The sequence below is a fragment of the Myotis daubentonii genome, chromosome 15 (assembly GCF_963259705.1).
Source record: "Myotis daubentonii chromosome 15, mMyoDau2.1, whole genome shotgun sequence".
In the NCBI taxonomy this organism is placed as follows: domain Eukaryota; kingdom Metazoa; phylum Chordata; class Mammalia; order Chiroptera; family Vespertilionidae; genus Myotis; species Myotis daubentonii.
This window is the reverse complement of record NC_081854.1, coordinates 1101531-1116529: the sequence shown is the minus strand read 5'-3', so window position 1 is coordinate 1116529 and position 14999 is coordinate 1101531. Positions and strand designations below refer to the sequence as shown.

Here is a 14999-nt window from a genome sequence, read left to right as displayed (position 1 = left end):
TTTCTTTTTTAAAAAATACATATTTTTATTGCTTTCAGAGAGGAAGAGAGAGGGAGAGAGAGAGAAACATCAATGATGAGAGAGAATCAATGATTGGCTGCCTCCTGCACATCCCACACCCTGACCGGGAATCAAACCGTGACCTCCTGGCTCATAGGTCAACGCTCAACCACTGAGCCACGCCGGCCGGGCTCCACCTTATCTTTTACGTCCTGGCCCAAACTGAACACAGGGTTACAAAATCCAAAAAAGGCTTCTTACTCTATGCATATGAATTGGGCAGAAGATGGTTAGCACGTGCCAGCTAGGAGTGAGACAGGCCAGTACCCAGGGGCCAGTGGAATAGGGAGACTGAGGCTGGGAGCTGAACAAACTGGCAGAGCAACGTACAGCAGATGCAGAAGGTCCCCTCCCTCGAGACAACACCCAGAGGCCTCAGTGGTACTTCAGCTCCGGGCCCAGAAAAGCAGCAAAACCAAGTGGCCGATTGGGTCAGGGCCCGTTGCAGGGACTAGGGACCCTACCTGACACTGGCCAGTCAGTGGAGATTCCCCGCTGAAGGAGCCCAACTAGGAAACTGGGGAATATTTTGCTGAGACCGTCTCCTGCGATCTCCCCTAAGATTCCTGCCTGCAAGAGCGAGAGAGAGAGAGAGAGAGAGAGAGAGAGAGAGAGAGAGAGAGAGAAGCCACAAGACAAAGGGCCCAGTCTGCTCTCTCCTCCCCAGAGCACACCTGAGCTCCCCTCGCCCCTCCTGCCTCCACAGGCATGCACCTCCTACACCAGTGATGGCAAACCTATGACACGCGTGCCAGAGGTGACACGTGGACTCATTTCTTTGGTTGATTTTTCTTTGTGAAATGGCATTTAAATATATAAAATAAATATCAAAAATATAAGTCTTTGTTTTACTATGGTTGCAGATACCAAAACATTTCTATATGTGATGCGGATCCAGAGTTAAGTTAGGGTTTTTCAAAATGCTGACACGCCAAGCTCAGGTTCGCCATCACTGTCCTACACCCTAAGGGACCCCAGGAGCCTTGCAACCAGGGCACACCCCCCTGAACCTGTCTCCGAGGCCTCCTTTCCACTGACTTCTTTTCTTTTTACATAGATTTTTTTTTTTTTTTTTTTTTTTTATTTCCGAGAGGAAGGGAGACGGAGAGAGAGGAACATCAGTGATGGGAGAGAGGTTTATGCAAGCCAGGAAGCATATGGAGCCGGAGGTCAAACAAGTCTTTTTTGTTTTTTTTTTAAATCTCCCAAAACCTGCCAAAAGCCTTGGCTATTACAGAGCCCTACCGCCAATAAAGGACAAAGAAGAGATGTGCATCGACCACTTAGGCTTTTAAATCACCCAGACAGGGGCGGATCTCCTTATATAGCAGCCAAAATCAATGAAGCTCAAGCTTTACTGGAAGGTCAAGCTAAAAAGTGATGAATTTTCAGTTCTCATTAGTCACGTATATGAGAACCAGCTTTTTATAATAAAATGTCCTGAAGCTACACATTTAAAATAAATAATAATAGCCCCAGCCGTTGTGGCTCAGTGGATAGAGCTGCGGCCTGCAGACTGAAGGGTCCCGGGGTTTGACTCTGATCAAGGGCACATGCCCGGGTTGTGGGCTTGATCCCCAATGGGGAGCGTGCAGGAGGCAGCCAATCCATGATTCTCTCTCTCCATTCCTTTCTAAAATCCATAAAAATTTTTTTAAAAAAGATTAAAATAATAATAATAATAATAATATGCCTCGCCCTGTCCAGTTTGGCTCAGTGGATAGAGTGTCAGCCTGCGGACTGAAGGGTCCTGGGTTCGATTCCTGCCAGGGGCACATGCCTAGGTTGTGGGCTCCATCCCCAGTAGGGAGCGTGCAGGAAGCAGCTGATCCATGATTCTCTCTCATCATTGATGTTTCTCTCTCCCTCTCTGTTCCTCCCTGAGATAAATTAAAAAAAAAAAAAAGATTAAAAAATAATAATACTAGGCCTCGCCCTGACTAGTTTGGCTCAGATAGAGTGTCAGCCTGCAGACTGAAGGGTCCTGGGTTCGATTCTGGCCAGGGGCACATGCCTGGGTTGTGGGCTCCCTCTCCCTTCCTCTCTGAAATCAATAAAGACATATTAAAAAAAACAATGCGCCTCAAAAACCATTCTGAGCTTCACAAAGTCAGATAAAAATACCTTCAAAAACCTAATCAGTTGCAGACAAGTCATCAGTTGCAAACCACACGCCCCACAAACATGCAGACCCCCACCCCCATCTGCACCCCTCATCCCCCCAAACCTAAAACTGTCATTTGAAACAGGACCTGGGATCAAACGCAGGAGCGAGGCGCACGCAGAAGGCGCCCGGACAAACCGGGCCATCGGCCAGGGCAGCGGCCAATCCATTGCTCCCCAAGGTCAGTGACTGGGACACTAGCGTCCACCACCGGCCGCGGAAAACTACATTCCCCAGAGGGCAACGCGCCGAGTGACGGCGGGCGCAGCCAATGAGCGCTCGGGAGAGGGGCGTTGCTGGGCAGCGCCAGGGGTCAGGGCGGGACTTCCGGGTCCTCCTCGTGGCGGTCATTTTGGCCTCTCGGGTCCGTTCAGGGGCTCGCACCGCCGGGCTCCGGAGCGCCGGTTCGCGATGGAGGCGGCGCCGGAGGGGCCGTCCCTGCTGTGCGGCGGCGAGGCGGGCGCCTGGCGCGTCCTCACGGTCGGGGATCCGGGGCTCCCGGCCCCGCAGACCCCGCTCCGCCCACAAAGTCCAATGGCGGCGGCTTCGCTGCGATTCCCGGCCGAGGTGAGGGCGCGTCCCCCGGGGGCGGGTGCCCGGCAGGTCCCGCAGCCCCGGCACCGGCCCGGCGGTGGGCGAGGCGCTCGGGGGTGACGCCCGGAGGGACGGGGGTGCGAGGGGGCGGCCGGCGGAGGGTCAGCGGGGGCACCGCGCCCCGGAGGCCGAGCCGGGGAGACGCGGGCAGCCCCGGCCCCGTTGTGCGTCCGGCGGCGGCGGAGACGGGGCGGCGAGGCGGTGCGGGCGCCGGGTTCCACTTCTATTCTCGGGGCTTGGGGGCCGCGCATGGTCGGGAACAAAAGGGGGACAGGGTCTCGGATGCGGTTCTCGGGGTTCCCCGAGCTGCGCGGAGTGAGAACCGGGGTGAGGGAGGATGGCGGTGCGGGGCGGAAGGCGGCTCCCGGGAGAGAGGACGGACGGGCAGCCCGGCCCGCGGGGGTCAGGGGTCCAGCCTGGATCCAGGAACCGGGGGGAGGGGAGGGGAGGGGAGGGGGTGCACGGTTCGGATCCGGTCCGGCACACGCCCGGGGTGCGGGCTCCATCCCCCCGGGGGGCGCGGTGCAGGGAGCGGCGGATCCGTGATCCTCTCTCACCATTGATTTCCTGTCTGCCTCTCCCTTTCCCTTCCTCCCTGAAATCGATAAAAATATATTAAAAAAAAAAAAAAAGAAAGAACGGAATTGGCAAGAGTCTGCACTGCGGATCTTGAGCCCGGAGCGAAGCGGGCATCACCCGCCCGGGGCTGGGCCAGGGCCCTGAGCAGCCGGAGCCCTGGGTCCTGGGGTGGGTGCCCGGCCCTCAGCCCTTGAGTTCCCACCGGTTCCTGCGGGGGCAGAGCCGCGGGGGGACGGGGCTGGGGGGCTCCTGTCAGGGCCTCACTCTCTGGTGGCCTCTGAGGTCGTGGGGTCCTGGGCCGTCGGCCCCTCTTCCCGCCCCGGCCCCGGGGACACTCAGCCCAGAGTCCTAAGTCCAGGTCTCGGGTGGCAGGAAGTGGTGTCAGCCTTTGGCCACCGGTGGGATGAGCTGTGGGGGGTCCTCCTGGCACAGGGGCCAGAATGCGCAGTGGCTTCCGGGGGTGGGGGGGGGGGGGCGAGCTGGTTCAGGCACCCGCAGGTGCAGGTGTCCTTGCTTTTTTTTTTTTTTTTTTTTTTTGTAAATATATTTTATTGAGTTTTTTTTTTTTTACAGAGAGGAAGGGAGAGCCCTAACCGGTTTGGGTCAGTGGACAGAGCGTCGGCCTGCGGACTGAAGGGTCCCAGGTTCGATTCCGGTCAAGGGCATGTGCCTCGGTTGCGGGCACATCTCCAGTGGGGGGTGTGCAGGGGGCAGCTGATCGATGTTTCTCTCTCATGGATGTTTCTAGTTCTCTATCCCTCTTCCTTCTTCTCTGTAAAAAAATCAATAAAGTATATTTTTAAAAAAACAACAGAGAGGAAGGGAGAGGGATAGTTAGAAACATCGATCAGCAGCCTCCTGCACGCCCCCTACTGGCAACCAAAGTACATACCCTTGACCAGAATGGAACCTGGGACCCTTCAGGCCGCAGGCTGACGCTCTATCCACTGAGCCACACCGGCTTGGGCTGTCCTTGCTTTCTTTTTTCTTTTTCTTTTTAAATATCTTTTATTGATTTTTTACAGAGAGGAAGGGAGAGGGATAGAGAGTTAGAAACATAAATGAGAGGGAAACATAAGTCAGCTGCCTCCTGCACGCTCCCAACCGGGGATGTGCCCGCAACCAAGGTACATGCCCTTGACCGGAATCAAACCTGGGACCCTTCAGTCCGCAGGCCGACGCTCTATCCACTGAGCCACACCGGTTAGGGTTGTCCTTGCTTTCTTATGGGAAATGGGAACAGTTGGGACAGGAGTCCAATTTTTTTAAAAATATATTTTTATTGATTTCAGAGAGGAAGGGAGAGAGAGAGAGAAACATCAATGATGAGAGAGAACCATTGATTGGCTGCTTCCCGCACGCCCCCCCCTGGGGATGGAGCCCACAACCCTAGCATGTGCCTTTGACCGGAATGGAACCCAGGGCTTTTCAGTCCACAGGCTTGGGCTCTATCCACTGAACCACACCAGCCAGGGCGGGAGTGAGGTCTTGAGCAGCTTTGTGACAGGTCAGATGTCTGGTCTGCAGGTGATGGGGGCGATGGGAGATGGCAGCCGTGGTGGAGGCAGGGGACCTGACCCAGGTCCTGTGAGGCTCCCTGTGGCCGCAGCATGGAGGGCGGTGCAGGTCTGAGTGATGAGGCAGGAAGACCAGGGGGGAGGCTGAGGGTGAGGGTACGGGGCCATGATGGTGGGTGTGGAAATGGGAGACGCAGCTGGATTTTTGCGTTTTAGGTGTGGCCCCTGGCAACCAAAGTACATGCCCTTGACCAGAATCGAACCTGGGACCCCTAGGTTGTTTTTTAAGTGTAATTAAAATTAAGTGTAATTTATTGCTTTTAGGGGGACAGGAAGAGTGATAGAGAGAGAGAGACACATTGATTTGTTGTTCTATTCATGCATTCACTGGTTGATTCCTGTATGTGCCCGGACAGGGGATCACACCCTGAACCCGCAACCTTGTCATATCAAGACAGCTCTCGCCCTGGCAGGTTTGGCTCAGTGGATAGAGCGTTGGCCTGCGGACTGAAGGGTCCCAGGTTCGATTCCGGTCAAGGGCATGTACCTTGGTTGCAAGCACATCCCCAGTAGGAAGTGTGCAAGAGGCAGCTGATCGATGTTTCTCTCTCATCGATGTTTCTAACTCTCTATCCCTCTTCCTTCCTCTCTGTAAAAAATCAATAAAATATATTAAAAACAAAAACAAAAAAGACAGCTCTCCTCCCAACTCAGCCACCTGCCAAGGGCACTGCCTGGATTTTTTTTTCTTTTTAATTATTTTATTTTTATTGATTTTTTACCGAGATGAAGGGAGAGGGATAGAGAGTTAGAAACATCGATCAGCTGCCTCCTGCACACCCCCCACTGGGGATGTGCCCTCAACCAAGGTACATGCCCTTGACCGGAATCGAACCCGGGACCCTTCAGTCTGCAGGCCGACGCTCTATCCACTGAGCCAAACCGGTTAGGCTGCCTGGGTTTTCTAATTGGAAGGGAGAGAGAGAGGAGGCAGGGATGGCATGGAAATGTGGGTTTAGCTCCTGGAGGAATGGGCTCACCATACACTGAGACGGGGAAGCCCATAGCAGTGAGAGCGATTCCCATTGAGGAAATCGGGGTTTTATTTCTGGCCTGTGAGGGACGAGGTGCTTGAGAGCAGCTCCTCGGTTTCTGGAACTGGAAGAGGCGTTCAGGGTGGAGACTCCCCAGAAGGGAGTGGAGGTGTCTGACTAGGGAGGAGCCGCACCTGCCCCCCCCCCCTTTTAAAAAAATATATTTTATTGATTTTTTACAGAGAGGAAGGGAGAGGGATAGAGAGTTAGAAACATCGATCAGCTGCCTCCTGCACACCCTCCACTGGGGGTGTGCTCGCAACCAAGGTACATGCCCTTGGCCGGAATCGAACCTGGGACCCTTGAGTTCGCAGGCCGATGCTCTATCTGCTGAGCCACACCGGTTAGGGCTGCAGCTCCCTTTATACGGGGAATCCTGGTCGGGAGGATGGTGGTGGCAGCAGCTCAGGAAGAGGAGGCTGAGCCCGAGGCCCGGGTTTCCTGTGCGGGCCTCCGATTGTGGGAGGTGGGTGTCACACAGGTGACCGACGAGGCGGCCATGTGGAGGGGGGCGGGGAGACTCCGGTTGGGTAGAGGTCACGGCCTCCGCGGGGTGAGTGGCCATGAGATGGGTGGAGCAGAGCAGCAGCTCACACAGGATGACGGGGGCTGGTCCGCAGTCACGGCCCTAGAGCCTCCCCAGGACGTCGCTGTGCCCCTTGGTGTGGGGGGGAGTGGCACGCGGCCGGCACCATGGCCCAGCTGCACACGTGGAGACTCACTGGGCACAGGCTGGAGGGCCACTGCGGCTGGGCCTGGTGTGGGCTGAGGAGAGGGAAGGCTGTGACTGTGAAGGGACAGGAGGTGCAGCACCAGTGGGGGAGGCTGTGGGCACCTGAGAGCCGATGTGACGGGAACAAGGAACCGTCAGGAGGGAGGCCCTCGGGGCAGGACTCCGGCCGCCTCTGTGATGTGGACCATCAGAGCCCGGGCAGTGCTCGATCCTCTTAGAATTTTCCGACCGTTCTCCGGACCCTAATCTGCTGAGCAGCGGAGAGAGAGGCCAAGGAGATGATGGTGCCTCACAGGAGGCGGCGGGCGGTGGGCGTGCAGGCGGGAGAGGTGTGGGCGGGACAGTGATGGGCAGGTGGAGGGGGCGTGTGAACTCAGGGCCGCAGGGCGCTGGCGTTGACGTGAGCGTGAGTGAAGGGTGAGTGAAGGGCGAGCCCACGTCTGCCGTATCTGGTGGAAGCGCGATGTGGCTCCCCCGGGGAGTTGCCTGGAAGGAGGGGGTGTGGCCCTCCATGCCCGCCCGGAGCTTTGATGTCATTCATGCCCCTTCCTGCCTGTCGCTGAGGCGGATACGGTGATGGACAGGGCCTCAGCGAGATAGCGGGCGTCAGTGCCACCCAGGCTGGACTCCCCCCTTGCTGGGAACGGGAGGTGGGAGCAGGGAGGGGTGAGGCAGGCGGTTAGTTAGTATCATGAGAGCGAGGCTGACGGGGGACACGCTGTCCGTCCCGCAGGCTGTGCTGCCTTTGCAGCTGTGCCCTGGGCGTGCGGCTGTGCCCTGGGCGTGCGGCTGTGCGCGTGAGTGAGGCTCAGAGAGTTGTGTGCGGAGCTGGGGTTGCCTCGGCGCCTGCGAATGGGCCTCCGCATGAAGGTGAGGCCGTGTGTTCTGTTCCCGGAGGGGCCGTGTGTTCTGTTCCCGGAGGGACCGTGTGCAGGATCGCAGGGCATCGCCTGATGAGATGAGTGTCTGATCGCTCACTCCTTCTCTGGCCGGCTTGTCCCCTGCCCCGTGTCGGTGGCACCTGCCGTGTTATCAAGGGGCAGGGTGGCCTCAGCACGGGCGTCCTCTCTCTGCCCATCTCCCTGTTGCTGTGGGAAGACGGTGTCAGCGGGGATCTAGGGGGAGGGTGACTGCGATGGGACCAAGGCCTGCTGTCTCCTCAGAGGTGGGAGGGAGCAGAGGAACGGAGACGCCGGGTCCGGTGAGCATACACCCTAGGAGAGAAGCTGATCGCGGCGTGAACTGTGCTTGTCCTGACAGGATATGAGCTTTGAGGACGTGACCATCGCCTTCTCCCAGGAGGAGTGGGGGCTGCTGGGTGCGGCGGAGAGGCTCCTGTACTGCGAGGTGATGCTGGAGATCTGTACGCTCGTGGCCTCCGTGGGTAAGACCTGATGCTCTTCCTAGCGTCCGCGGTGATGCCCTGCCCTCCCGTTGCTCCAGCAATGGCCGTGTCAGTCCCACAACCAGCCCACGGGTTCTGCTGATCACCCCCAGGCTCTGGTCACGTGTGCCGGTGCTGAGCTATGGCGGGCCCTGCCCCAGGGGCACCCCGAGCAGCCCTAACACCTGTTGCCTCAGCCAGTGCGGGGAGAGCCTGGGAGTTGGGAGCCTTGCCGACAGCCTAGTGCGCCCAGCTCTGCACCCTCCCCCCGCAGGGCGACTGCGTCCACATCCGTGGCCTCCCTTTCCGCCCCTCCCTCTAGCCTAGAGCTCTTTGCGGCTTCCTGTACCAGGTCGTGGTCATCACTCACAGGAACCATGGGCTGTCCTTGTGAGATCCACCACCAGGTGTTTGTAATGCTGTCTTCCCTGGATGCCGATGTCTGCCGGGTGCTCCTGGCCAGTGCTGGCTGCTCACCCCATTCAGACTCGGGTCACTGAGCGGATGGACAGTGGAAGGTGCAGGGGAGCCTTTTCACAGGGCGCACATGTCAGGGTGGCCTCAGAGCAGGGCTCCCCTGGTGAGGGGCGACTGGGCCAGAGCATGGCCTAGTGCTGTGTTCAGGCCCTGCCCGCTTCTGCCTGTTTCCAGTCGTGTGCTGGTGCCTGTGCCACTGGCCGCACCGGTACTTGGCACTTGGCTGTCTTGTCATCTTATCTCTGCCCGCCCAGCCACCTCCCCTCTGAGGCCTCTGTGCATCACCTGCTCCCTCTTCCTTATTCTCCAGCGTCGACCTGCGCATGTGCCGTGAGCTGTGCACATGCCCTTCGCTCGCGTGTGGGCACCAGGCCACTCGTACTGAGTTTTATTGGCCCGTGCCGCCAGCCAGCAAGCCTTGCTGGAAGCTGTTAGTGGAAGGAAAGTCTGCAGGTCCTCCTCCTCTCCCGTGTGGCGCATGCCCTCTTTGTGGGGTTTTCTGGTGAGGTCTCCCCTATTCTGTGATCGGCAGCTCGATCTGCCACCTGCCTCCAGGGCTCTTACTGTCCAACAGTCCCCTGAAAGCAGCGATGGAGCCTGACAAGCCGCGGTGACGGGCCTGGCCCGGCCGCCCGCGCCGGCATCCCTCTCCTCGGCGTCTCTCTGCTTGCAGGTTACTGGCATAAACCGGCAGACGAGGAGGCCCCCTGTGAGCAGACCGTGTCTGTCGAAGCGGAGTCGCAGGTCAGTGCGCCTGAGCCGGCGCCAGCCGCAGAGAAGACACATCCCTGTGAGCAGTGCGTCTTAGTCCTGAAGGCTGTTTTCCACCTGACGGAGGTCCAGGCGGGGAACCTGGGGCAGCGCGCCTTCTTCAGTGACGCGTGCGCGAGGGGCTTCTGTTTCAGGGCCGACATCCACCAGCAGCAGCGGGAGGCCCGGGCCGGGGAGCCCTGGATGGGGGGCGTGGACAGGGCCTCGCTCATGACCAGTGACGGCTTCTACGTGTCGGGGGCGCCGTTCACCGCTGGGGAGGCGGAGGGGGACCTGGCCGCCGCCGCCGGCCTCCTCCAGCACCAGCCCACGCTGGGCACCGAGGAGCCGCACAGCGTCATTGAGAGCTGGCAGCCCGTCCACAGCGGGGCGGGGCCTCGCCAGTGGGGGGAGTGCGAGAAGGCCGCCTTCCACAGCCAGGACCTGCCGCGGCAGAGCGTCTACACGGGGGAAGGGCTGTTTGAGTGTAGCCAGTGCGGGAAGGCCTCCATCCAGACCTTTAACCTCATGCTCCAGCGGAGCGTGCACGCCGGGGAGAGGCTGCCCTACGAGTGCGGGGTGTGTGGGAAGTGCTTCAGCTGCGAGTTTTTCCTCCTCCGACACCAGAGTGTGCACACGGAAGGGAAGCCCTACGAGTGCAGTGTCTGTGGGAAATGCTTCAGCTGCAAGTACACCCTCCTCCAGCACCAGAGGATTCACTCTGAAGAGAAGCCCTACGAGTGCAGTTTCTGTAAGAAATGCTTTAGCTACAAGTTCAATCTCATGAGGCACGAGAAAATCCACACGGGCGAGAACCCGTATGGGTGTAGCGACTGTGGAAAGTCCTTCAGCCACAGCTCTGCCCTCATCCGACACAAGAGAGTTCACACTGGAGAGAGGCCCTATGAGTGTAGCGATTGTGGGAAGACCTTCACCAACAGCTCTGCCCTCATCCAGCACCAGCGGGTTCACACTGGAGAGAAGCCCTACCAGTGCACTGAGTGTGGAAAGTGCTTCAGGCAGAGCTCCGCCCTCATTTACCACCAGAAGGTGCACGCGGGGGAGAAGCCGTATGAGTGTGGTGATTGCGGCAAGTGCTTCCGCTACAATTACATCCTCATTCAGCACCGGAAGGTTCACACTGGGGAGAGGCGGTATGAATGCGGTGTTTGTGGGAAGCGCTTCATCTACAACTTCAACCTCATTAAACACCAAAGAATTCACACCGGCGAGAAGCCGTACGTGTGCAGTGATTGCGGGAAGGCCTTTAGACGCAGCTCTTCCCTCATCCAGCACAAAAGCGTTCACAGCGAAGAGAGGCCCTATGAGTGCAATGAATGCGGGAAGTCTTTTACCCGGGCGTCTAACCTCCTTCGACACTGGCGAGTTCACACAGGGGAAAGGCCCTATGAGTGTAGTGATTGTGGGAAGTCCTTCAGCCATAGCTCCGCCCTCATTCAGCACAAAAGGGTGCACACTGGAGAGAGACCCTACGAGTGTAACGAATGCGGGAAAACTTTCACCCGCACGTCCAACCTCCTTAGACACTGGCGAGTTCACACTGGAGAAAGGCCCTATGAGTGTGCTTACTGTGACAAGTCCTTCAGCCACAGCTCCGCCCTCATTCAGCACAAAAGGGTGCACACGGGGGAGAGGCCTTACGAGTGTAACGAATGTGGGAAGTCTTTTACCCGCACTTCCAACCTCCTTAGACACCGGAGACTTCACACTGGGGAAAAGCCGTCATAGTGCAGGGACGCTGGCTTTCCTCTCAGGCTGACCGCGCTGGGGGCGGCCCTCAGAGACCCATTTAGCTGACTCAGAACCTGCTGTAGCGGAACTTCCAATGCGCTTGGTTCCCCGTGAGTTGTCGGCACTGGTGAGGCTCGAGGAGGTCCACTGCACTTTCCCACCTGCCCAGGGCTGTTGTAGACGAGGTCACTGGTAGATTTCGTAGCGGAGGCCCTCTCCCCTCCACCCCTGGCTCCCCTGCACGGTGCGTCAGCCCCGCCCCTGCGTGCTCAGGGAAGCCGACCCCGTGGTCCCACTCCTGCTGGAGGAGATGGGGAATGGGCAGGCCTGTGCGGGGACCCTCCTTCCTTTCTCTCCGCCAGGGGTGGGCCTGGCCCCGTGCTGGCCCGGGGGCCATCCTCAGCTGAGAATGACCTTCTTGATGGATGTTGTTCTCACGCTGACGCTGCGAGGAGTTCCCCCAGGTTCGCCTTCCCCACCTGGACGGGTGGCTGTAAGCTTTTCTGGATCGTGATGGAATGTGATATAGCTATGGTGGTTGTACAGTCCCTGCTTTTCTGGATCGTGATGGAATGATGATATAGCTATGGTGGTTGTACAGTCCCTGCGTGAGAGGATTGGGAATAAGAAGTGTGATCTGCCAGCGTGTGGCAGGGAACGTGTCCGTGTTAGGGGCCCCCTAACTGTGCGTCAGAGGGGACCGGGCCCCGGTCCAACCTTGGCCAGCGTTGGCTCGTTTTGGACTCAGCTGCCCACGGCCTGGCCGGAGACACTGCATGAGTTTGTGGTCCGGGTGGGGATCCCGGTGCCGGGATGACGGGGGTCAGAGGTCGCCCTGAAGCGGGGCGTTCTGCTGTGCTTCTGCGGACGGTGGATTTAGTCCCTTTACCGCATACATTGCCCGCTTCCACCCGTGCGGAGGGGCCGCCTGCCGTGTGAGTGAGACGCCGTAGGTGGGGGACCCGCTGTAAGTCTCAGGTTAGGTGGGACCTCAGTTGGGACAGAAGCACTGTGTTCATAGTGAGGGGGGGAGACTAGTAAATTAGAACGAGGGTGTCTCTTCTTTTTTTTAATATATTTTTATTGATTTCAGAGAGGAAGGGAGAGGGGGAGAGAGAAACATCAATGGTGAGAGATGATGAGAGAGAATCGTGGGTCGGCTGCCTCCTGCATGCCCCACACTGGGGGTCGAGCCCACAACCCAGGACGTGCCCTTGACCGGAATTGAACCGGGGACCCTTCAGTCCGCAGGCCGACGCTCTATCCACTGAGCCACACCGGCCCGGGCAGAACTAGGTCTCTCTTCTGAAAGCTCAGCCACAGATGCTGCAGGGCCTGTGGCTTCTGGGGTCCGTGGCGACAGACCCTCTCATGACCTTTAGCACCGCCTCTAGCAGCTTTGCGGATCCCCAACCCCGTGGTCGGCAAACTGTGGCTTGCGAGCCACGTGCGGCTCTCTGGCCCCTTGAGTGTGGCTCTTCCTAAGCCTGAGGAGCACCCTAATTAAGTTAATGACCATGTACCTACCTATAGAGTTTAAGGTTAAAAAATCTGGCTCTCAAAAGAAATTTTAATCGTCGTACTGTTGATACTTGGCTCTGTGGACTGATGAGTTTGCCGACCGCTGGCCTAGCCTCTCTGAGGTGTGCACCTCCCGGCCATTGCTCTGCAGACAGGCAAACCGGCCGGGAAGCAAGGCGATGGATTTACTGTAGTCATTCCCAGGACGCCCTTCGCGACCGTCAGCATTCCTGTGACTCCGAGGGCAGGAGTCTTCCTCGCGTGCCCGTCTCCGCTGCCCCTTCCGCCAGGCTGCCCCTCCCGGACCTGAGGGGAGAGAGTGGGGGCCGCCCCGGCCCGCCAACCCGACTCCCTCAGCCAAGGGGGACCTCAGGCCCGCCTGGCAGCGGCGTCGAAAGCTTTATTCATGTGCGTACGTACACGTCACATGCAGCCAAGTGCACTTACCCAGTGTGTGCTGTTCGCCGAGCTCGGACACGGATGAAGCTATGAGACCGTCACACGGGAAGCGACTGGCCTGGCGCTCACGGGCCGGGCGGGACGATTGCAGGCGTCACGTCACGTAGCGAGCACGTGCAGCATGGAGCCCGTTCCTGAATTATTTATTAATCGTGTTGATTTCCACGCTGTCGGTCTCCGTTCGCTCCGCCCTGTGTTTGCCCCCTGCCCGTCATGCTCCCTTCCCGCCCGTCCCCGCCCTGGTGCAGCCACTGCCTCCCCTTTCCTTACGTAGAGTAGCTCGTAGTTTCTGTAACGTCACCGGTGTGTAACGGTTTCCTTCTTGCCGCACAGCCATTTCAAGATTCCAGCCGCAGTGCTGATGTGAATAGCTCATTCCTTTCCTGCGTAGGAGTAGCCTGAACTGTAAATAACCCCGTGTTTACCCGTTGATCTGCCTCCGGTTAGGGTTACGCCCGGGTTTGCGGTATTACCAATAAAGCTGCTATGAGTATGTGCATTCCGGGGTCTTTATGTCGATGCGTGCTGTGTTTCTCAAACCTACAATGTAGGTAAGTGCTTACATTTTTTAAATGCGTAACTGCGATCTAAAGCGTTGTTCCCTGTGCCTTCCCGCCATCCACAGGGGATGAAGATACCAGTTCTTCTGCAACTTGGCCAGCCCTTCCTGTGGCTAATTTTTTTAAAATAACCCCGGACATCAGTGTAGTGGCAACTTGTTTATTTCAGTTCCATTTCCCTAACAATTCACGAGGGTGAGCATGTGCCCATGCATTTATTTATGAGCACACAGCCTCTATCTCCTTTGGTAACATGTCTGCTCCGAATCTCTGCCTGTTCCCTTTTTATGAATTTATTGTTTTTGTTTGTTTGTTAACATATTTTTATTGATTTTTCACAGAGAGGAAGGGAGAAGGATAGAAGTTAGAAACCTCGATGAGAGAGAAACATCGATCAGCTGCCTCGTGCACACCCCCTACTGGGGATGTGCCCGCAACCAAGGTACATGCCCTTGACCGGAATGGAACCTGGGACCCTTCAGTCCCCAGGCCGACGCTCTATCCACTGAGCCACACCAGTTAGGGCTGAATTTTTTGTTTTACTTGATGGGCTGACAGTGTAGCATCCAAACACGTGTTGGAATGTCACTCATTCCTCGAGGACCTGAGTGACTTCTTTGCCCTATGGAACAGTTTTTGTGTTTTTTAAAATACAGTTTTATTGAATACAGAGAGGAAGGGAGAAGGAGAGAAACATCAATGATGAGAGACTCGTCGCTTGGCTGCCTCCTGCACGCCCCACGGGGGGATCAAGCCGGCAGCCTGTGTGTGTGCCCCGACCTGGAATCGGACCTGGCTCACAGCCTGATGCTTACCCACGAGGCCATGCCAGCTGCCGGAAGTGTATGTTTACACACACGTGGGCAGACTTTTCCAAAGCGTAAGGAACAGCAAAGAGTTGCCTCTGAAGCAACCGTTAAGCTGTCTGTGTACCATGGTTCCTCAGGAGGCCCCGTACCCCGCACCCCGCACCCCACACGACCTCTGGGTCCCTTTAACTCGAGTCCGCACGCCGCCAGTGTCGGCAGGACGTCCTGCGTACACACCGACCAACGCAGTTCTGCCCACAAGAGTCGGGAGGAGACGGATGGCCCACACTGGCTGGTGTAGGGTCATCTCACTCCAAACTACTTTTTTTTTTTTTTCTTAATGACAGTGAAACTTTACTATTATTTTTCGTCTTCTCCCACCTGAGGGTATATTTTTGTTGATTTTTGAGAGAGAGAATCACCGATATAAGAGAAACATTGGTTGCCTGCCTCCCTTAGGCACCCAGACCCGGGGATGGAACTTGCAAATTGGGGGTGTGCCCTGACTGGGCCCCAACCCGTGACCTCTCGGTGGACTGGGCCACT

At 57.5% G+C, this 14999-nt stretch overlaps 2 protein-coding genes and 1 pseudogene across 2 annotated transcripts in view; all 3 read left to right on the top strand.

The window, feature by feature from the left end:
* The window catches only part of LOC132216461 (zinc finger protein 792-like), a 64555-nt gene extending 57513 nt beyond the window's left edge, over positions 1–7042 (top strand). Inside the window, exon 4 of the transcript XR_009448760.1 lies at positions 6316–7042. The gene's annotated coding sequence lies outside the window, so the exon portion shown is untranslated. The remainder of the gene's footprint in view (positions 1–6315) is intronic.
* On the top strand, positions 1134–1584 carry LOC132216470 (mitochondrial import inner membrane translocase subunit TIM14-like; annotated as a pseudogene).
* Positions 2547–13581, top strand: LOC132216441 (zinc finger protein 883-like). Its single transcript, XM_059665621.1, has 4 exons — positions 2547–2791; positions 8002–8125; positions 9276–11597; positions 11651–13581. Exons 1-3 carry the CDS (start codon positions 2636–2638, stop codon positions 11099–11101), a joined length of 2106 nt encoding a protein of 701 aa, XP_059521604.1. The 5' UTR covers positions 2547–2635; the 3' UTR covers positions 11102–11597; positions 11651–13581.
* Positions 13582–14999: the final 1418 nt, after the last annotated feature.